This window comes from Henckelia pumila, unplaced genomic scaffold (genome assembly GCF_033568475.1).
Source record: "Henckelia pumila isolate YLH828 unplaced genomic scaffold, ASM3356847v2 CTG_525:::fragment_3, whole genome shotgun sequence".
NCBI lineage: Eukaryota > Viridiplantae > Streptophyta > Magnoliopsida > Lamiales > Gesneriaceae > Henckelia > Henckelia pumila.
In genome coordinates this window covers 3,499,450-3,522,142 of record NW_027331857.1, presented here as the reverse complement: position 1 = coordinate 3,522,142, position 22,693 = coordinate 3,499,450, and the positions used below count along the sequence as shown (strand labels likewise).

Here is a 22,693-nt window from a genome sequence, read left to right as displayed (position 1 = left end):
CTGGCATACACACACTTTCTTGGACTAGCCAGGTTTTCAGGCTAGTACGTTAGTCCGGGGTTTACCCAGTGCACACCGAAAATAGCGGTTGCGGGTTTCCACGTCACAAAAAATAAAAATAAAACTTTTTTTTTTGTTTGAAGGATTTTTACAATCGATGTTAGGATCAAAAATGGCGAAATACAAATAACAAAACTATCATATTTAGTGTTTATATATAAATATTTCTGTTGAAAATATATTATTTTATTATTGTTGAATATTGAATGTTGAATATTGAGTTGTAAAAATATTGAAAATTAGTGTGTGATGATGTAGATGATGATATATTAATTTTTGGACTAATCTCAAATGTGGATCTATAAATAGATCTTCATTTGTGATGAAAATCACAATTGAGTTGAGAGAAAAATATTATAAAGTGTAGAGTTTGATATATTTTGATTTTGGATTTTTTACTTTTTACCATATATTTTTACTTTTTCACAACACGTTACCAGCACGATCGCTCGAAGGTTCTCTATAATTTTCGACGCTCCAAAATACAGGAAGAAGTCAAAAATATTCAACAAGTAAGAATTTTTATTTTACTGTATATATATTTTTATTGTGTATATATTAATATATAATTTCATGTTATTATATAAAAGGTTGTCTATGACACTGACCTTATAATAACGTGATATGATATATATTTATTATGTATATATATTAACTGTATTAATATATAATTTCATGTTATTATATAAAAAGTTGTCTATGACACTGACCTTATAATAACGTGATATGATATATATTTATTATGTATATATACTAACTGTATTAATATATAATTTCATGTTATTATATAAAAGGCTGTCTATGACACTGACCTTATAATAACGTGATATAATATATATTTATTATGTATATATACTAACTGTATTAATATATAATTTCATGTTATTATATAAAAGGTTGTCTATGACACTGACCTTATAATAACGTGATATGATATATATTATTGTGTATTTATATTCTAATCATATTCGTATAATCTCATATTATTATATAAAAGGTTGTCTATGACACCGAACTTATAATAATGTGATATGATATACATAATTATTTAATTATGATTATCATTATATACATTACATCATTATCACGAATTTTTATTCAAAACATACTCGATTTTTTTCCTTACCCCCAACGGTCACAAACGGTAACAAAACGGCTAGTTTTTTGTCTATAAATATGTTCACTCAAACTCATTTTCAATCACACCAAAATTCATTCTTTCTCTCAAAATATTTTCTCGTTTTTCAAAGATGAAGATGATGGCATTTCTAAGGCTATTTTTCGTAACGATTATGATTATCATGCTCTCGAGTCTTGTACTCACCAACGATTTTCCACCATATACTTTTTCTCTATTTGTACACGCACTTGTAATCTTCGTTCTTCTATTATTTTGTATTGTCATATTAATGGAAATTAACTAATAAAATGCATTGTTATTTTTTTAGTACCACCATGTCAAATTTGGCAAAGATTGAATTCGTTGCGCTCGATATCACTAGAAAGAATTATATGTCATGGAATCTTGATGTAGAGATGCATCTTGAGTCTGTTGGGATCGGTTCAGAGGGTAGAGGGGGGGTGAATACACTCTGAAACTTTTCTTCTTCTTCTTTAAAATGATCAAGTGAGGTTTAGTTCACTTAATCAGTTTTCTCAACTTCTAAAACGTTTTGAACAACTTAAATAGTGCGGAAATAGTTCAGAGGTTTTAGTGATGCAAAGTTTATAATGCAATGTATGAGCAGGATGTAAGATAAATGGCAGTAAATGCTAAAGCACGATTTTATGGAAGTTCGAAGGCTTAATCCTTCTACGTCTCCCCTTCTTCCACTTAGGAAGGAATTCACTAGAAGACTTTGGTTATTACAACGTCTTGTAATACACCCACTTCAGACTTAGGACTTATCCAATGCCTAATCCGAAACTCCTAGATTTACACAGATAAGATTCTCAGTTCTTATCAGACTGGTGGAAGCTTTCAGAGCAGCTTCAAGTCTCTTCAACACTGAGTATAGTTGAGTTGAGCTTCTCAGACTGCAGAGCGGTCGAGAGGCTTGAAAACCCTAGGATGATCCTTGACGATCAGATATGTGAACTGTAGGCGAGGGTTTATTTGAGCAGCAGATGAATGATCTTGTAAGTGTGCTCAAGTATATCAGATGAGGACTTTTGATATTAGTCAAGTGATTGAAATTTTTCTGAGTTGCTTGTCTCTCTTCGTTGTCTCGTATCACTTGTTGTTGTTCTTGTTGTTGTTCTCTTTTTGAGCAATCTTCCCTTTATATAGGTCAATCATCAACGTCTTTATTTTGAACGTTCTGATGCTGCATTGAATGCACATTTAATGCTCATAAATGCATTGATGATTCTGCATGAGGATCGTACACTGCAGACAACTTCCAGGGTCCAAAACTGGAATAAACGGTCGAATGCTTTATCTGCAGTCATTCTGTGTTTTTGCCATTTTGGTACAACCTGTTGTCTTGATTTGCAGGAGTCAACAAATCTTCTGAAACGCCGGTTCTGCTTTTAATAAAGGATCCTGCAAAGAACATCTTGTCACAGGTACTTGTCTCGAGATATCTAGATAGGCAGTTGGCATTCTACCGGTAGAGATATTTGTCCTCTGCTGGTTTGAATAACCAGTCGATAAGCTTGTGACTTCAACCGGTCGAGAGATAAAGGCGGTTGACAAGCTTCCGGTAGATAGATTTATCCTCTGCTGGTTTTGATAGCCAGTCGATAGGCTTGTGACTTCAGCCGGTCGAGGGCAAAGGCGGTTGACAAGCTTCCGGTAGAAGTTGTAGTAGATTCCTGAAATACAATGGTTGGCAGCACATTCCTATACAATGAGTTGTTGTTTGTTATCACCAAAATATCGGATTCAACAATTTCCCCCTTTTTGGTGATGACAAAACTTAAGTGCTCCAAGAACAATATGAAAGCATTAAAATGAACTTCATTGAGAGAATGAATTTCATTAAGTACAATAAACATTTTTATTACACCTACAGAAAAAAAAAAAAAAAATGCGGCTGTGATAAGTAAAGAAGAGATAAGTTGTTCATCTTTTGAACCAACTGGCTCCTCCTGACCTATCGCCTTCTCTTCTTCTTCTGTCGGCTTCTTCTTTTCTTCTGGACTCTTCTTCACGTCTTCTTGCCTCTGCTGCTCTACGTTGCTCTTCGCTCTTCTTCCCCCTTTTTGGCATCACCTTGGTTGAGCCGAAGGATGACCTCAGTGAGTTGAGTGCCAAGGCAGGCTTGCATAGTGTCTATTTTTGCATCGATTTGAGCAAGTAGAGTGGCTTGCATAGTGTCCATCCGATCATTCAACTGCTTATGAAGGCGATTTTCGGATCGGATAACTTGTTCGGAGACGGTAGAGAGCGTGTTGATTTGAGTGCGATGATGATTAGTGATCTCTGTGGACAGACGAGCAAGGTCTCGAGACACGGTCTCGAAATGCCGAATCATCGTCTGGCGTGAATTATCGACCGATAAGGATGAGTTTGTTATGTCTTGAGAGAAGGACCTAACCGTTTGCATGAGCTCATGAAGCCGATTTATCAAGGTATGATCTAGAGTTGCGGCCATGGCTTCAATTAAAGAATCATCAGTCTGAATCATTTGCCCTTCTGAGTCATTTCTTGGTGAAACCGGGCTAGACTCACGATGATGTGGTGCGGGTGAACTTGCTGGAGAGCTACCCGATGGACCTTTCAATAATGGTACAGTTGGAGATGTAATAGTTTCGACTGCAGCCAATATGGTTGGTGGAGTACCAGGATCAGCACTTGGTTCATCCATAATGAGATCTTCCATAAACTTTTCAGTAGATGGAGACGGTTGAAGTGCTGGATCAGCATCAGTCACTTGCTGTTCTGGAGATGCAGGTGATACAATAGTGCTTGATATCTCCGTTGGGGGCACTGTTGCTTCACTACTGCAAGGAGCCTCTGTCACAGAGGTGACAGGTATCTCTTGTGCAACCACTTCTAAAACATCTTGTGAATGACCGGGAGAAGTGTGAGCGGTCGTCACGGGAGAGGAGTGAGCAATCACAACTGCTTCCGGTTGAGTAACTGCTTGGACTGCGGTTGAGGAGGGGTCGACCGATGAAGATGCTGCTACACTCGATCTTAGAGCATATGATTGAAAGAGGTCAGCAGTGATGAGATCGGTCAGAATCCCATCTGAAGAAGGGAGAGCATAGACGTCTTCTTCACCCTGATCTTGAGTGAGAAAGGTTTTCATCATCACTTGTGCTTCCAGCACATAAGCTTGCAAACAGGCTGCTGAAGCTGGTGTTTTGACATTGTTGAGAGCTTGGAAGTGCTGAAGTAGTTGAGTGATTTGACGTAGACTATCCTGTAGTCCAGTCAAAATCACAAAGTCATCGGCAGCGGTAGGACTCTTGGATTTGAAATTCTTGACACGCTCATTAATTAGCAGTGATAGCAGGCTTCCTCGAAGCTTCAAGTCTATGAGATGTCTTCTTCCCAGAGCCTCCACGATGTCTTCAGTATCAGCAAATAGAAGCATCTTCTGCTCAATGACGTTTAGAGATTTCCATTTAGGAAATATTTGAGCGAGTGTCAAGTGAGTGCGGGAGTGATGCCATCTGTCAAAACGTTGTAGATGACGCTTGACAGTACGGAGCACGTGAGAGATGATCATATTGAGTTCTATCGTAGCTGCTGGTTGAGCCTTGGGTGTGTAGATCATCACACCTTTTCCTTTGTCTTTGGGATCAGCTAGAGTGACCTCAGGAGCTGATGAGGCACCTTCCCGGATTATCACACCTTTTGTAGGACGAGGAGCAGTAGAAGCAACAACGGTAGTAGTCTCGACCGTTGGCAGGGTAGGAGCAAGTCCAGAAAGAGACTTTAGCTTCTTGTGCTGCCTCTTCTTCTCGCCTGCAGGCGTGGATGATACAGCTGCTTTGGAGACCGAAGGTGATGACCTTCTGAAAGCTTGAATCAGTGGAACATTCTCACGTGATTCATCTTCAGAGTCAGATTCGATGATCAGTTGACGCTTGGCAGACTTTTTGGTATGGACTGGTTTGGCCACGACCGAAACCGTTGAAAGCGGTTGAGGGATAGCAATAACCTTTGCGGTTGAGGGCAAGGTGTCGACCACAGTCTCTTTCTTGTTCAGGAATTTGAGAATCGTAGACTTGTTGAGCCATTTGGTGGGATGCAGAGGCTCAGTCTTGGAAAAGTCCACTCCAAGGACGCCCAAGATGTGGCAGATTTGCAAAGCAAATCCCTCGGATTGCCCTTTGCCCCTGATCATTTCACATAGAATATTGAACAGAATGTCTGACCAGTTTATGTTGATCTTGGAGGCAATACAAGCCATGTATTGAAATTTTTCCAGCGTCACCTTGTCGTAAGATCCAGCCTTGGCCAGAAGATTCTTGGCCACGATATTAGTCAGTAGCCTGAATGGAGCTTTGAGAGATGTCTTCTGGGCCGGCAGTTTGATCGGAGCATCAGTAGTTGAGAACTCCTTCAACCAATAAGAGCAGTTACCATCTGGAAGATCCGTGCATTTTGTCAAACCCCTGGAGGGCAGATCAAATGTGCTGGCGAAGAACTTCTGATTGAAGGAGTAGACCTCTGTCTTGATCAAGCATTTGATAGTCCCATGCTCGATTTGAGCGGTTGCGAAGAACTCCTTCAGAACAGGCAAATCGCAGATGGCGCTGCATTCCAGAAATTTCTTCAGTCCAGAGGCTTCAAGCATGGTGAAGACCTCAGTTATTCCTGCGTTGTTTGCCTTAACAACGGAATCAAAGTTGATGGCGAGGCAAGTCTTCTGGATCGACATGATATCTGTAGATAAGAACTCGAGCAAAGAGTAAGCAAAAGCTTGAGAGTAATTCGATGGAGCGTTTAATACAATATGAAAGTTTTTAGCAAAGGTGAAAGATTGATATGCGAGTGTAAAGAAGTATATATAGGAACCTATGGGCCATAGGGTGATGTCATGAAAAGTATTTTTGAAATTCAAAAAGTTTTGAAGAGCATAATCACGGCGCCCAATTAATGTCATTTGGTTCAAAGCACCAAGCTGCTAGTACGAAGCCTGTCAGAGACTAGTTAAAGGCGGATGATATGCCAATATTAATGGCAACGTAACAGCTAATCTATTAATGTCATATTGACAATCATTCCCCCTAAACACATGCATACTAACTTAAATCTACTAAGCCAAGAATATTTCGAAAATATGAAAACTTAGCGTCCGGTAGAGGCTTGGTGAATATGTCTGCTGCTTGCTGATCGGTAGAGATGTATTCCAGCCTGATTTCTTTCTTTAAGACATGATCTCGGATAAAGTGATGCCTGACATCAATGTGCTTTGTCCGAGAGTGCATCACTGGATTGTGAGTGATGGCTATGGCACTTGTATTGTCACAGTAGATTGGAGCTTCACTCGACCGAATCCCATAATCATTAAGCTGCTGTTGAATCCAGAGTATTTGAGCACAACAGCTGCCAGCAGCAAGGTATTCTGCTTCGGCGGTCGAGGTAGCAATTGATGTCTGCTTCTTACTTGACCACGAAATTAGTCTATCTCCAAGGAATTGACATGTGCCACTTGTACTTTTGCGATCAATTCTACAACCTGCATAATCTGCATCTGAATAGCCAATAAGATTAAGATTTGAATCTTTGGGATACCAAAGACCCACATTAGTAGTTCCTTTAATATATTTAAGTATTCGTTTGGTAGCAATGAAATGAGATTGCTTAGGTGCGGCTTGAAATCTAGCACATAAACAAACTGAATACATGATATCCGGTCGACTGGCAGTCAAATAGAGCAGTGAACCAATAAGGCCTCGATACATGGTTACCTCGACCGGAATTCCCCCTTCATCTTTATCAAGCTTAATTGATGTACTCATGGGGGTAGATACAGTTGAGCATTGTTCCATTCCAAACTTCTTTACCAATTCCTTGGCATACTTGGACTGATTGATGAATATTCCAGTTTCAAGTTGCTTTACTTGAAGTCCAAGAAAGAAGTTTAGCTCGCCCATCATGCTCATTTCAAACTTCTCCTTCATCAGTTTAGAGAACTTTGAGCACAACTTGGGGTTAGTTGACCCAAATATAATGTCATCAACATAAATTTGTACTAGTAACACATGATCACCTTTTACAAATTTAAACAGGGTCTTATCGACCGTTCCAATTTGGAAATCATGTTTCAGTAAAAATTTTAGCAAAGTGTCATACCAAGCACGCGGTGCTTGTTTTAATCCATAGAGAGCTTTGTCAAGTTTATAGATATATTGAGGATGAGTAGGATTGACAAAACCTGGTGGTTGTTCAACGTACACCTCTTCTTGAAGTAGACCATTGAGGAATGCAGACTTCACATCCATTTGATAAACTTTAAAATTCTTGAAGGCTGCATGAGCAAGAAAGATGCGGATTGCTTCTAGTCTTGCAACTGGCGCAAAAGATTCCTCAAAGTCTATGCCTTCTTCTTGTCTGAATCCTTGAGCAACAAGTCGAGTTTTGTTACGCACAACAGTGCCATGTTCATCGAGCTTGTTACGAAACACCCATCTAGTTCCAATCACATTTTGATTTTTCGGTCGAGGAACTAGATGCCAAACATTGTTGCGGGTGAATTGATTCAACTCTTCTTGCATAGCTTCAATCCAGCTGGCATCTGATAGAGCTTCATCTATTTTCTTGGGTTCTACCTGAGATATGAAAGCGGCATGCAAGAATTCATTAATCATTTGACCACGCGTTTTTCGAGGAGCAGAAGGGTCACCTATGACCAACCCAGGTGGATGATCTTTGTTCCACCTAAAATAATTCCCTAAAGGGTTGTCATCAATTGGTTGATGAACGTCCTCGTTTACTGGATCATCATTGGCTGGAGGATTGTTATCAACCGGTGGATCCACTTCTGGCCTTGTTTGATCACACCCGGTAGAGGGAACTGGATCATCCTTCTTTGGAGGATATAGATCACTGTCACTCTCTTCCTGTAGATTTGTGTTTTCCAGTCTGTGACTCAGATCATTTATGCTCCCTTGAGTTTGTTCTGTACATAGAGTAGATTCATCAAAAACAACATGAATGGTTTCCTCGACCGTTAGTGATCTTTGATTGAACACTCGATAAGCTCTGCTAACGGCTGAGTAACCAATAAAAGTTCCTTCGTCTGCTTTGGCATCGAAGGCTGTCAAATGGTTTTTGCCATTGTTGTGGATAAAGCATTTGCACCCAAAAATTTTGAAATAAGAAATATCAGGTTTTGTGCCATTCCAGATCTCATATGGAGTTTTGTTAAATCGTTTATTAATCATAGATCTGTTTTGAGTATAGCAAGCTGTGTTAACTGCTTCTGCCCAAAGTCTTTGAGAAACATTTGAATCAGCAATCATAGTTCTGGCTGCTTCTTTTAAAGTACGGTTCCTTCTTTCAGCCACCCCATTTTGCTGTGGGGATCTAGCAGCTGACAACTCATGCTTGATTCCCTGATCATCTAGATAAGTCATAAGAGTGGTGTTTAAAAATTCAGTCCCTCTATCACTCCTGATTCTATCTATCACAGTAGATTGTTCATTTTGCAAGCGTTTAAAAAGCTTAATCAGGTGAGGTGCAGTTTGATCTTTTGAAGAGAGAAAGATGACCCAAGTAAATCGAGAAAAGTCATCTATAACAACAAGAGCATATCTCATTCCCCCTATGCTTCTTACTGGTATAGGACCAAATAGGTCCATGTGAAGTCTAAACATTTGGAAGAAGACATACACCCTTTATTTTTAAAAGTTGCTCTCACCTGCTTTCCTAGTTGACAAGCAGGACAAACTTTGTCTTTTATAAAATCTCCTTCGGGCAGACCAGAAACCAAATCATGCTTCCTCAAGTTAAAAATGGACTTAAAATTTAGATGATTTAACCGCTTATGCCACAACCAATGTTTATCATGATGAGCAGTAAGACAAGTACGTGAAAAAATATGTGAGCAAGACCAGTTTACCTTGTAGGTGTTTAGGTCTCGTACACCGGTCATAAGAGTCTCACCTTTGTCATTTTTTATGAGGCAAGTGTGTTTGTGAAACTCGACCGAATTATCATTGTCACATAGTTGACTAATACTTATCAAATTATAGCATAGTTTGTCAACAAGTAACACATCTTTAATAATGATGTTACCATGGATGATCTTACCCTTACCCACGGTTTTACCTTTGGAGTTGTCTCCAAAGCTGATCTTTGGTCCTTTGCACAACACCACTTCTGTTAGAAGTTCTGGATTCCCTGTCATGTGTCGTGAGCAACCGCTATCTAAATACCAGGTAGTGTCCTTGATAGAAGTGGTTTTCTCGCCCGTTTGGACTTTTAGTACCTGCAAAGAGTGAAGAACTTTTGGTACCTATATCTAGTAGGGTCCAGGTCGGATTAGCCCTTTCGGGACCCACACCTGGAACACCCTTACAGGTTTGCCCGTGTGTGTGTCCAGAAATCTGTGCGGTCGATAGGCAGTAAATGTGTGTGCTTGTGAGGTTGCTGTGTGCTGCTTGCCTTTTTTATTTTCATCAGTTAGCCTGTACCTCTTTTGAACTGGCCTGCAATTAAAGTACTGGTAAGGCTTCTCCTTTGACCATCTTTTCTTAGAGTAGTTAGACTCATTCCATGGCCTTTTGAAATTAGATTGGTTTCCCTTTCTTCTTTCATTAGGTTTTGGTTTGATCCAAGTTCCTCTTTGATTAGAGGTCTGGGGATCCACATATCCCAGCCCTCTATGCTTAGAGCTTCGTTCGTTCGATACTTTCTGATTTTTGTCAAAGCTGCACTTATCGTGTTCATATATCGTGCTGGACCTGACAAATCTTATTTTGTTAAGATTGCCTTTGTCCAGGCTTGACTGAATACAGGATTCCATAGACTGTTCATTTGTTCCAAACTCTAGACCGGTTTTATCATGTACCGGTCTTTGGATTTCTTGAATCTTGTCAATGGTTACCGAAGATTTATTCCAAGCCTTAATGGTTTCAAGTAGTTTTTTATTCTCAATCAAGGTAGCTTGGAATACTCTTTTCAAGGTGTCGTTCTCAGTAGCCAGCAGACTTAGCTTGACCTTAAGACCATCAAGCTCTTTTTGCTGCATGCAGCTTGATTTGCTTGACTTATCTTTTAGGTCAGCTCTTTCTGCCTTTACTTCCTCGAACTCCTTGGATAATGCTTTGTATTCATTAGCCATTTCGTGTAAAGCAGTAACTAAATCACTGTGAGTAAATTCAGGTGAGCCAAAGTCAAATACCTCCTCAGCTTCTTCTTCGATGTCGGCCATAAGGCATTCCACTTTTTCATCATCGCTGTCATCTGAAGAGCTTCCGGTATTGGAGTTGTCAGAGTCAGACTCAGCCCACTTGCTTTTGCTTTCGTCTGCTACTAGAACCCTTTGGTCTCTTCCTTTTCTAAACGTCCTTTTATCCTCCTTACCCCTTCTTCTTTCGGAGAATTGCTTCTGATCATTGTTCTTAGGCTTGGTGCAGTCTGCAATGAAGTGGCCTGGCTTTCCACAGTTAAAACAAGTAGGACCATCGTTTGTATGGTCCGATTTATGATAATTTTTAAATTTAGAATTGTTTTTACGCATAAATTTACCAAATTTCTTGACAAAGAGTGTCATGGCTTCATTGCTGATTTGCTCAGCTGATCTCTTTGGAGCTTCCTCGACCGTGGACATATCACGGTTGAGGTTAAGGCCTTGGTTGGTTGAGAAGTAGATGGTTCATCTTCTGTTCTCATGTTGAGCTCGAACTCATAGGCTTTGAGATCTGCAAAGAGATCATGCAGTTCAACCTTGCTCAAGTCTTTTGACTCTCTCATGGCCACTGTCTTGATCTCCCATTCTTTGGGCAGAGCTCTCATAACCTTCACAGCAATTTCACGGTTAGTATAAGTTTTACCTAAAGCAATAAGATCACAGATGATACTACTGAACCGTTCATCAAATTCAGCCATGGTTTCCCCTGGCTTCATTTTGGCGTTGTCATATTTTTGAATGGCCAGAGTGAGCTTGTTTTCCTTTGTCTGGTCATTCCCTTCACACAGCTGAGTGAGCTTCTCCCAAATCTCCTTTGCTGTGGAACATGACTTGATTTTGCTGAACATATTCTTGTCCAGTGTTTTGTATAGGATGTCCCGGGCCACATTGTCAAGATTGGCCTTCTTTTTGTCCTCAGTGGTCTACTCAGCTCTTGGTTTCTCAATCATTTGTCCTGCACCATCGGCTAGAGCTGGGTTGACCTTCATAATTTTGATAGGACCGTCTGTTATGACATATAGCATGTCATCATCCTGTGCTGCAAGATGTGCCTGCATGCGAATTTTCCAATCATCATACTCTTCTTTAGAAAACATAGGAATTCTGTTGAAAGAAGTCATGATTTGAAAACTTCAGATCAGCAGTTGAGAAAGGAACCCGCTCTGATACCACTTGTTGGGATCGGTTCAGAGGGTAGAGGGGGGGTGAATACACTCTGAAACTTTTCTTCTTCTTCTTTAAAATGATCAAGTGAGGTTTAGTTCACTTAATCAGTTTTCTCAACTTCTAAAACGTTTTGAACAACTTAAATAGTGCGGAAATAGTTCAGAGGTTTTAGTGATGCAAAGTTTATAATGCAATGTATGAGCAGGATGTAAGATAAATGGCAGTAAATGCTAAAGCACGATTTTAAGTTCGAAGGCTTAATCCTTCTACGTCTCCCCTTCTTCCACTTAGGAAGGAATTCACTAGAAGACTTTGGTTATTACAACGTCTTGTAATACACCCACTTCAGACTTAGGACTTATCCAATGCCTAATCCGAAACTCCTAGATTTACACAGATAAGATTCTCAGTTCTTATCAGACTGGTGGAAGCTTTCAGAGCAGCTTCAAGTCTCTTCAACACTGAGTATAGTTGAGTTGAGCTTCTCAGACTGCAGAGCGGTCGAGAGGCTTGAAATACCTAGGATGATCCTTGACGATCAGATATGTGAACTGTAGGCGAGGGTTTATTTGAGCAGCAGATGAATGATCTTGTAAGTGTGCTCAAGTATATCAGATGAGGACTTTTGATATTAGTCAAGTGATTGAAATTTTCTGAGTTGCTTGTCTCTCTTCGTTGTCTCGTATCACTTGTTGTTGTTCTTGTTGTTGTTCTCTTTTTGAGCAATCTTCCTTTATATAGGTCAATCATCAACGTCTTTATTTTGAACGTTCTGATGCTGCATTGAATGCACATTTAATGCTCATAAATGCATTGATGATTCTGCATGAGGATCGTACACTGCAGACAACTTCCAGGGTCCAAAACTGGAATAAACGGTCGAATGCTTTATCTGCAGTCATTCTGTGTTTTTGCCATTTTGGTACAACCTGTTGTCTTGATTTGCAGGAGTCAACAAATCTTCTGAAACGCCGGTTCTGCTTTTAATAAAGGATCCTGCAAAGAACATCTTGTCACAGGTACTTGTCTCGAGATATCTAGATAGGCAGTTGGCATTCTACCGGTAGAGATATTTGTCCTCTGCTGGTTTGAATAACCAGTCGATAAGCTTGTGACTTCAACCGGTCGAGAGATAAAGGCGGTTGACAAGCTTCCGGTAGATAGATTTATCCTCTGCTGGTTTTGATAGCCAGTCGATAGGCTTGTGACTTCAGCCGGTCGAGGGCAAAGGCGGTTGACAAGCTTCCGGTAGAAGTTGTAGTAGATTCCTGAAATACAATGGTTGGCAGCACATTCCTATACAATGAGTTGTTGTTTGTTATCACCAAAATATCGGATTCAACAGAGTCATTGGGTCTAAGTGATACCATCAAAGAAATTAATATATCAACCTCACAAGATAAAGCAAAGGCAGTGATTTTCTTACGCCGACATCTTGATGAAGGGTTGAATGTAAGTATCTCACAGAAAAAAACCCAATGATTTTATGGAAAGGGCTGAAAGAAAGATTTGAGCATATAAGGGAAGTGATACTTTCGACCGCCCGTGATGAATGAAATGCGTTGAGATTCCAATACTTTAAAAAAGTCAGTGATTATAATTCTGCGATGTATCGAATAGTCTCGCAATTAAAAATATGTGGACCTGAAGTCACAGATATGGAAATGTTTGAGAAAACATTTTTCATTTTTCACGCATCAAATATAACTCTACAGCAACAGTATAGAGTGTGTGGTTTTACAAGATATTCTGAACTCATTGCATGTCTTCTTGTGGCGAAAAAGAACAACGAATTTTTAATAAGAAATCATCAATCCCGACCCACTGGATCAACGTCATTTCCTGAAGCAAATGTCGTAATGAAAAATGAAAACAAAAATAAAAGGCATAGACCAGATTTTGGTCGTGGACGAGGTCGAGGACGTGGGCGTGGACGTGGACGTGGACGTAAAAATGATCACGATCATGGTCGTGTCCGTGGATATGAAAATAATCGAGATAGTTACTTCAATAACTCATCTCAAAAGAACGTCACGAACCACCCACCAAAAAGGCAGCATGAAAATACGAGTGAAAATAAAAATCACTCAAAAAGATCTGAGAGTATTTGTTATAGATGTGGCATTCCAGGACATTGGTCACATATTTGTCGAACCCCTGAGCACCTATGTAAGCTCTATAAAGAATCGACAAAGGGGAAAGGAAAAGAGACAAAATTTGTTGAAAATAGTGACCATTTAATTGGTTCAATTAGTTTCAATGTTACAGATTTTTTGAATGATTTCGAAGACATTGATTAAAAGATTGGTGGGACTAGATTGTAACAAATTTGTATTTTTCATGCATTCTTGTATTATAAAGAATGTTATATTTTGCATTTGTATTGTACTTAATTTTTCTTTATTGCATTTTTGTGAAGTTTGATATGGAAAATGCTATGAGCAAACATGAAAATAATATCATGGAAATTTGCATACCGGATAGTGGTACAACGCACACTATTTTGCGAGATGAAAGATATTTCTTGGAAATAAAACCAACAAAAACAATGGTAAATACAATATCAGGTCTTGTAGACTTGATTGAAGGTTATGGTAAAGCACAATTTTTGTTACCAAATGGTACAAAATTTCTGATAAATGATGTTTTATATTCACCACAATCGAAAAGAAATTTGTTGAGTTTTAATTACATATATTTTCATGGATATGATACTGAGACGATAACTGATGGAAATCAGAAATATATGTGTCTTACCACATATAAATCATGAAAGAAATATGTGGTTGAAAAATTATCAATGCTTCCTACTGGATTGCATTATACACATATAAGTCCAATCGAATCAAATATGGTGGTTAATAGTTCTTCAATATTAACAAATTGGCATGATCGATTGGGACATCCTGGTTCAATAATGATGCGAAAAATTATTGAAAATACGCATGGTTATCCATTGAAAGACCAGAAGATCTTTCAGAATAATAAGTTTCAATGTAAAGCATGTTCTCTTGGAAAACTTATTATAAGACCATCGCCAGCTAAAATCCAAACAGAATCACCCATATTTCTTGAGCGCATTCAGGGCGATATTTGTGGGCCAATTCATCCAACATGTGGATCATTTCGATATTTTATGGTATTGATCGATACCTCTAGCAGATGATCACATGTATGCTTATTGTCAACTCGGAATGTGGCATTTGCAAGATTAATGGCTCAAATAAAAAAATTATGGAATTAATTTTCCGATTATACAATCAAGAAAATAAGACTTGATAATGCTGGAGAATTTACTTCACAAACTTTCAATGACTATTGTATGTCAATGAGAATTACCGTTGAACATCATGTTGCTCATGTTCATACACAGAATGAAATAGCTGAATCATTGATTAAACGTCTACAACTAATTGCTAGACCAACGATTATGAGAACAAAACTCCCTATTTCTATATGGGGATATGCAATTTTACATGCTGCGGCATTAATTCGCATCAGACCAAGTGCATATCATAAATTCTTCCCATTGCATTTTGCATTTGGTAAAGAACCAAATATTTCTCATCTGATAATTTTTGGATGTATGGTGTATGTGCCTATTGCACCACCTCAACGATAAAAAATGGGTCCTTAAAGAAAAATCGGTATTTATATCGGTTATGATAGTCCATCAATCATTCGATATCTTGAGCCTCAGACAGGCGATGTGTTTACAACACGCTTTGCTGATTGTCATTTTAATGAAGAAATCTTCTCAATGTTAGGGGGAGAAAAGAAATACATCGAAAAAGAAATCACATGGTATGTATCATCATTGTTATATTTGGATCCAAGGACCAAACAATGTGAGAAAGATGTACAACAAATTGTGCACTTGCAAAGAATTACAAATCAAATGCCAGATGCATTTGCAGACACAAAAGGGGTAACAAAATCATATATACATGTTGTAAATGCCCCTGCTCGAATTGAAATTCTAAAGAAATAAATTAAAGACACTCATGATGTCATAAAACGCTTGAAGCGTGGAAGGCCAGCCGGTTCCAAGGGCAAAAATCCTCGGAAAAGAAAAGGCATAGAGAAACACGATGATCATAAAATAGAAAATGGTGTTCCAGAAAAAACACCTGATAATGAAAATGTTCTGTCAGAACCACAAACTGACGAGAATCGTGAAATCTCTATCAATTATATTAATATTGGAAAAATATGGAACCGAAAAGATATAGAAGATATTGATGAAATATTTTTTTATAATGTGGCATGTGACATCATAAATGAAAACGAGGATCATTAACCAAAATCTTTTGGTGAGTGTAAAACTCGTCATGATTGGGCAAAATGGAAAGATGTCATCCAGGCTGAATTGGATTCGCTAAATAAACGCAATGTTTTTGGACCTATAGTCCTCACACCTGAAGGTGTAAAACCTGTTGGATACAAATGGGTTTTTATTCGAAAGCGAAATGAGAAAAATGACATAGTAAGATATAAAGCTAGACTTGTTGCACAAAGTTTTTCTCAAAGACCTGGAATTAATTATGAAGAAACGTATTCTCCTGTTATGGATGCAATTACGTTTTGATATTTGATTAGTTTGGCAGTGTCTGAAAATTTAGAAATGTGTTTGATGGATGTTGTTACAGCTTACTTATACGGATCACTTGATAGTGATATATACATGAAAATCCCTGAAGGATTTAAGATGCCTGAAGCACAAAGTTCAAAACCCAGAGAATTTTATTCTGTAAAATTGCAAAGATCATTATATGGGTTGAAGCAATCCGGCCGAATGTGGTATAATCGGCTAAGTGAGCACTTGATGAAAAAGGGATATGTAAATGATCCAATATGCCCTTGTGTTTTTATCAAGAAAACAACATCCGGATGTGTAATTATTGCTATATATGTTGATGATTTAAACATCATTGGAACGAATAAATAAATTCAAGAAGTTATGATTACTTGAAGGAAGAATTCGAAATGAAGGATCTTGGAAAAACCAAGTATTGTCTGGGTTTGCAAATCGAACAAAAAGAATGTTGAATTTTTGTTCACCAGGCATATTATACAGAAAAGATCCTTAAACGTTTTAATATGGATAAATCAAATCCATTAAGTACTCCAATGGTTGTAAGATCATTAAACATAGAAAAGGATTCATTCCATCCATGTGAAGATGATGAAGTTATTCTTGGTCCAGAAGTACCATATCTAAGTGTCATTGGTGCCCTTATGTATCTTGCAAATTGCACTAGACCTGATATATCTTTTGCTGTAAATTTATTGGCAAGATTCAGTTCATATCCAACAAAGAGGCACTGGAACGGAATTAAACATATATTCCGTTATCTACGAGAAACGACAGATTTGGGACTTTTGTACTCAAAAGACACCAATCAAAGTATCATTGGTTATGTTGATGTTGGATATTTATCTGATGCACATAAGACACGTTTCCAAACCGGATATGTATTTACTCGTGGAGGCACCGCGATTTCTTGGCGTTCACGGAAGCAAACACTCGTAACAACTTCATCAAATCACGCTGCATGAAGCAAGCCGTGAATGTGTTTGGCTAAAATCAATGACATAACATATCCAAACTTCTTGTGGATTATCAGTAGACAAGAAGTCTGTGACGTTGTATGAAGACAATGTTGCATGTATTGCTCAAATGAAAGAAGGATACATCAAAAGTGACAAAACCAAACATATCCCCCCAAAGTTCTTTTCCTACACTCAAGAACTTGAGAAAAACAAAGATATTGATATATGTAAATTCAATCAAGTGAGAACTCATCAGATATCTTCACAAAGGCGCTTCCTACGACAATATTCAGAAAACATATATATAACATTGTGAAGCGCAATCTACGGAATATGTAAAGAATCACTTGTGTTAACATAAGAGGGAGTTTACGTGGCTGCACTATTTTTTTTTTGCTATGGTTTTTATCCCACTGGGTTTTTCCAAGTAAGGTTTTTAACGAGGCATCATAAAACACGTAATAAAGACAATCATCATATGACGATCATCATAACAAGGGGGAGTGTTGAAAATATATTATTTTATTATTGTTGAATATTGAATGTTGAATATTGAGTTGTAAAATGTTGAAAATTAGTGTGTGATGATGTAGATGATGATATATTTATTTTTGGACTAATCTCAAATGTGGATCTATAAATAGGTCTTCATTTGTGATGAAAATCACAATTGAGTTGAGAGAAAAATATTATAAAGTGTAGAGTTTGATATATTTTGATTTTGGAGTTTTTACTTTTTACCATATATTTTTATTTTTTATGAACAATTTCAACTTTATATATAGCTAACTAGGGGGAAAAAAATCTGTTTGTATTTCGCCATTTTTAAAATCCTAAAAATTTATCAAATCAATTAGTATACGACACGTGTAGAAATAATCCATTACAAAATCATTTTTATTTTACATTACTAAAAAATATAAATATAACTGAGTCTGAAAGTCAACTCCAAACAACAAAAATTAAGTTAAGGTTGAGCAAGCCGACTCAAGTTGGGAGAATACTGGTTGCCCAATGGAGCAGAACAATCAAAGCTACAGATAACAGATTCATATATACACAAGCTCATAGTATAGTACTCATCCAGTCTACATAAATGTCGAAACCCAAAAAAGAACTGGGGGATATTGCGTGTACTTAACCGCATCTCTAGTTCCTCAAAATAATCAACCTTCGTTTGAAACAACAAAGAATCATCAATCCAACACAACCAGAAAGAATTGAAATAACACGAAGCCGAGCTAAGAGATAGAAAAAACATATAATTACAGTGACTTGAAGTTCTTTGCATCTCTCTCCCAATGAAGGGAAAAAGGCCAAACTTAGGAAACTATAATATACTGATAGGATTCACAGGAGGATGATTAATAAGCAACAAAGAACAGAGGAGTTATATTCTATGAGAAAGCCAGACACAAAGACGTGGCACTAGACAGTCCACATTGGGTGCTCACTCATGCTCCCCAGTCTGTCAGCATGTTTGGGCCTCCACTCAGTCCTTCCCTTGATGACTTCACCACCACCCTCTAATCGCAGCAAATGCTGGCACTCAACAAAACCAGGATTTGCCAAATCACCAATGCTCTTATCCAGTACAGAACAGAGAGACTCCAGCACGCTGTCTCTAGTGCATTCCCTCCGGTACTCTAAAGTTATACCAGCAAGCTCATGAGTCTCCACGACCGGCAATGGTGCACTCTACAATGAAAAAAGGCATGCAACAAATGCAATTAAGTTGAAGCAAAGAACACGATGGACCATTAAAAGTTGGATGATACACTGTATTTATCTGATGGCATTATGGGAGATGCATCATTTAAAAGTATTCCTGAGACTTTTAAAGTTTTCTTCATCTCCAATTTTAATTTAGTTTATTTACTTCTACGATTGGGATTTCACTTTATGAATCTCTCGGAAAACATGAAAAAACATGGCATAAAGCTCAGTGGACCAAACATTAATTATTTATGAGGTACAGTCGATGACAATGAAAAGAGAAACAAAACGCTAGAACACCAGAGCGGTACGCTCACTTCATCACAGATACAATCTTCTCTAGAATTTAGAAACATGATAGAGTTTGAGAGTAATTCTAACATTTTCCAAATCAAAGAAAAATATGTGTCACAATGCACTAAATCGGAGAAGGGAAGGGAAAAAAGAAAATGCTGCAACATGTTTGTGATTAAAAAAAAAAAGAGTACGTTCATGTACTAGAAGCAACAAAATGAGCAAATCGTAAGTCAAATTAACAAAGGAGTGAGAAAAAATATTCACCTCAAGAATCCAGCCAACGTATTTGACATTATTCACGTGTTGGTTCACATCCAAATCAGTCCATCTAGGCTGCACGCGAGTAGATTATATAGGAAGGTAAAGAGAAGGGAACCTGTGGTGATACTCGTATGCCAAATAGTTTTTGAAAAGTAAATAGTCCACTGCTTACAGTTAAACCAGTACGGATATAATCTGCAGTTGTATCATCAAGTTTTGGTAGCTTCCTAGTTTCCCGGTCCACCACAGGAGGAGAATCCACAAAATAGCCACCTATTTCATCCCGAACCTCATCTGGAATTTTAGCTAATCTCCTGGTCTCTTTATTCATCATCACCCATTGACTAATGCCATGTAACAAAAGGGCAAACATTTCTGTTAATTAAACTCGATTACCTGGTTGGAAAAAAATCAATCTTTAATTCCATTAATTCAGACATGATTAGATCTCTAAAGCATATTGATACTCATTTTCCACTCATCACCCGCATTCTCAAGTTATAATAGTCATTTGGTAACTTTTTATATTTTATTGAACGGTAAATTACTTAAGTATATAGCATCGGGAAAAAAAAGGAAACGACAAACATCAAAAGATCACTGGAAAAATATGTCTAATTGATAGGATAGGTTCTAAAGTCGTCCAGCAAATTCAAACCTGGAAGCTCTAGTCAAGATATCTCCAGTGTTACGGTCACGTATAAGCCAGTCTCGGCGCATGCCATTCTTCCCAGAAGCAGCTACCCAAGTATCTACCTGAATAACATCACCCCTGCAAGATAAACATATAACTTACTACACAATCTGTTTCGAGTCTATCCACCACAAGATTGCAGACTCGAGTTTAATGGGATAAAAAAAATACTTCCTGCTAGGCAATACAACATTTTGGCAATAAAAACTTACCAAGTAGGATAGCGATCCACGAGAACCTGCATTTTAGCAACCACCCAAATTAAATTTCTTTTGGACATCTCAGGAGTTGAACCAAAGCCATCATTGAGCAGTCCTGCAGTCTTTACATGATTCAGAGCTGTTTCCTGTAGAAAAAGTTAAGAGTTTGTCAAATAGAAGACTTTCAGCTTTCAGTAATTCCCGACTAACGAAAACAATACAGACATGTAAATGCAACTCGACAAAGAAATCCTAGTGTACCTGTAAATGATTCATCAACGTCTCTAAAGAGACAGTCCGATCAGCACCTATTTCATATGACCTGATACTGAAGTTTTGACGAAATATCAAACCATTCTGCATGATGCTCCCTAAACCAAAGGGATCGTCAATCACATCTAATCGTTTCGGTTTCCAATCAAGCATCATCCATTGTTTCTCTGCTGCCAGAAATATTGTTGTAATGGCAGCAAGGAGCATGCTCCAATCAGGCAATTGGTTGATAAAAGTCCTCGGAGGAGGGGATGAGATCACCTCATCTTCAATCTTATGACCATCCATTACTCCAACCCTTTTCCCATTGACCCTGGGATGGGTTTGTGCATTCGCCTTAACCTGTAAACGTCCAGAAGATGCTGATTTTGACTTAACTCCATTCCCAAATGCGTCAATACTTGAAGGAATGTTTCCTTCATTCTTTCCCAATGCTTTTCCAAAAGAATCTGAAGCTGGAGAAGCTACTGAGAAAAATGCAGTTGTTGCAGCCGTCACCATGGTAGCGTTAGTAGAATCTTTCCGGATAAGCTATGACAGGATGGCAGATTCGAGAATCGTCGGCAAATTGCTACCCACAAGGTTACCCGAAAATTAATCCAAAAGAGGCTTGTCAACTCTGCAAATCCATTGAGATTTACAATAATGATCTATAGACACTCAATGTAGATTGATGATAATAACTTGATATTTACAGTAACCCGAGAGGCTTAAGCAAGATTGTACACCAAGAATTAAGGAACGGGAATGGATATGGATATTTGCCACGCAAATCTATGGCTGAAAACATAGAGAATAACAAGAAGGGAAAGAAAATGAGAAAAAAGGCCAAAGAAAATCGAAAAGGTAAAAACATGATTTTCATCCTCACGAAGAGAGAATAATTTCAAGCAATTCACATAAAAATAGACGAAGCTCACTGTGCGAAAATTTGAAATTTACCAGGTATAAAACTTCTTCACGAGAAGTTTCTAATGGCTATCCTTCGAGGCGGACGAAGAAAAAAAAACGCTCTTGTGCCAAGACAAAATGAGACCCAGAAATTTAAAACACCCAAAATTCAGATTCGGACCTCAAACGACACGATAGCCAAAAAATTTCCTCTAGACGCCTTAAAAAGGACAAAAGCCAGACGATATACAGACAGATCTAGGGATTCGACAACAAAAAAGACCGCTGTAGTTACCCACGAATTCAAATTCAAAAAACAGACTAATAATATTCATATTCAGTATTCCTTCTCAATTTAATCCCGCCATTTTCCAAATGCAAATCCAACAATCAATAAATTTAAATCTAAAAATTGCAAAAACCTAAAAACAAAAAAAAACCCCACCATCCCAATGTAGGGGGGAAAAAGAACATGTGAATCGAATGTACATCAATTAGAGCAGGAAAAAAAAGATCATACTCTGATCGGGCAAACCCTGGAAAGTCGAATTCCTTCTAGGGCTTGAAACAGTCGATGGTCTGGCCCCTCCTCCGCCCGGATTTTTTTCCCCCCGACAGAATCTTCAAATAAAAAAATGTTTCCCGAAAGATTCTGTGTGAATTTTGTTGAGGTTTATTGGAAAAAGGATGGAAAATTCTCCAAGAAAAAGGAGAGAGGGGAAAGGGACAGGTGATGAGTGAGTGGTGGGCATTTGGCGCATCCGCTGTCCCACAATTCGCTCCTCTTTAATAGCAACAGAGAAGTCCTCCCATTGCTAACCTGGCACTCCCGCCTCCTCATGGACCCCCACCACCCCCCATCCCTCCCTTCATAGCTCATACTTCTTCACCTTTTTCAACATTATATATTATAAATTAGGTCAACTAAATTTAATTAGATAGATGTCTACGATTTGGCTTCAATTTCATCATTTTCTTATTTTTTAAAAAAAATTAAAAATTAAAATAATTGGTTTCAGGGAACATATTAGTGTGATGACAGAACAAATTGATCGTGAGAATAAATGATTTCTGTTTTTTTGTTATGGATGGATAATGTTATCCATTTATTTGTGAATACTAAACTATATAGTTCTTATCAATCCATACAACCTAACACTTTGAAATTTTGGTTTCTTTTTTACCTCACATAAATCAGGATCAAATTGTTTCTTCTACAGAAGCAAATATTCTATGTTTTTGTTTATTGTCGGTGTCTTTTA

The 22,693-nt window shown here is 38.0% G+C and overlaps 1 protein-coding gene across 1 annotated transcript; it reads right to left on the bottom strand.

Annotated features, from left to right (window-relative positions):
* Positions 1 to 18,341: 18,341 nt before the first annotated feature.
* On the bottom strand, positions 18,342 to 22,228 carry LOC140873136 (palmitoyl-acyl carrier protein thioesterase, chloroplastic-like). Its single transcript, XM_073276117.1, has 7 exons — positions 21,952 to 22,228; positions 20,529 to 21,159; positions 20,280 to 20,413; positions 20,032 to 20,145; positions 19,546 to 19,717; positions 19,377 to 19,445; positions 18,342 to 18,797 (listed from the first exon to the last, which is right to left on the bottom strand). The coding sequence occupies exons 2-7, from the start codon at positions 21,039 to 21,041 to the stop codon at positions 18,528 to 18,530; spliced, it is 1,272 nt and encodes a 423-aa protein (XP_073132218.1). The 5' UTR covers positions 21,042 to 21,159; positions 21,952 to 22,228; the 3' UTR covers positions 18,342 to 18,527.
* Positions 22,229 to 22,693: the final 465 nt, after the last annotated feature.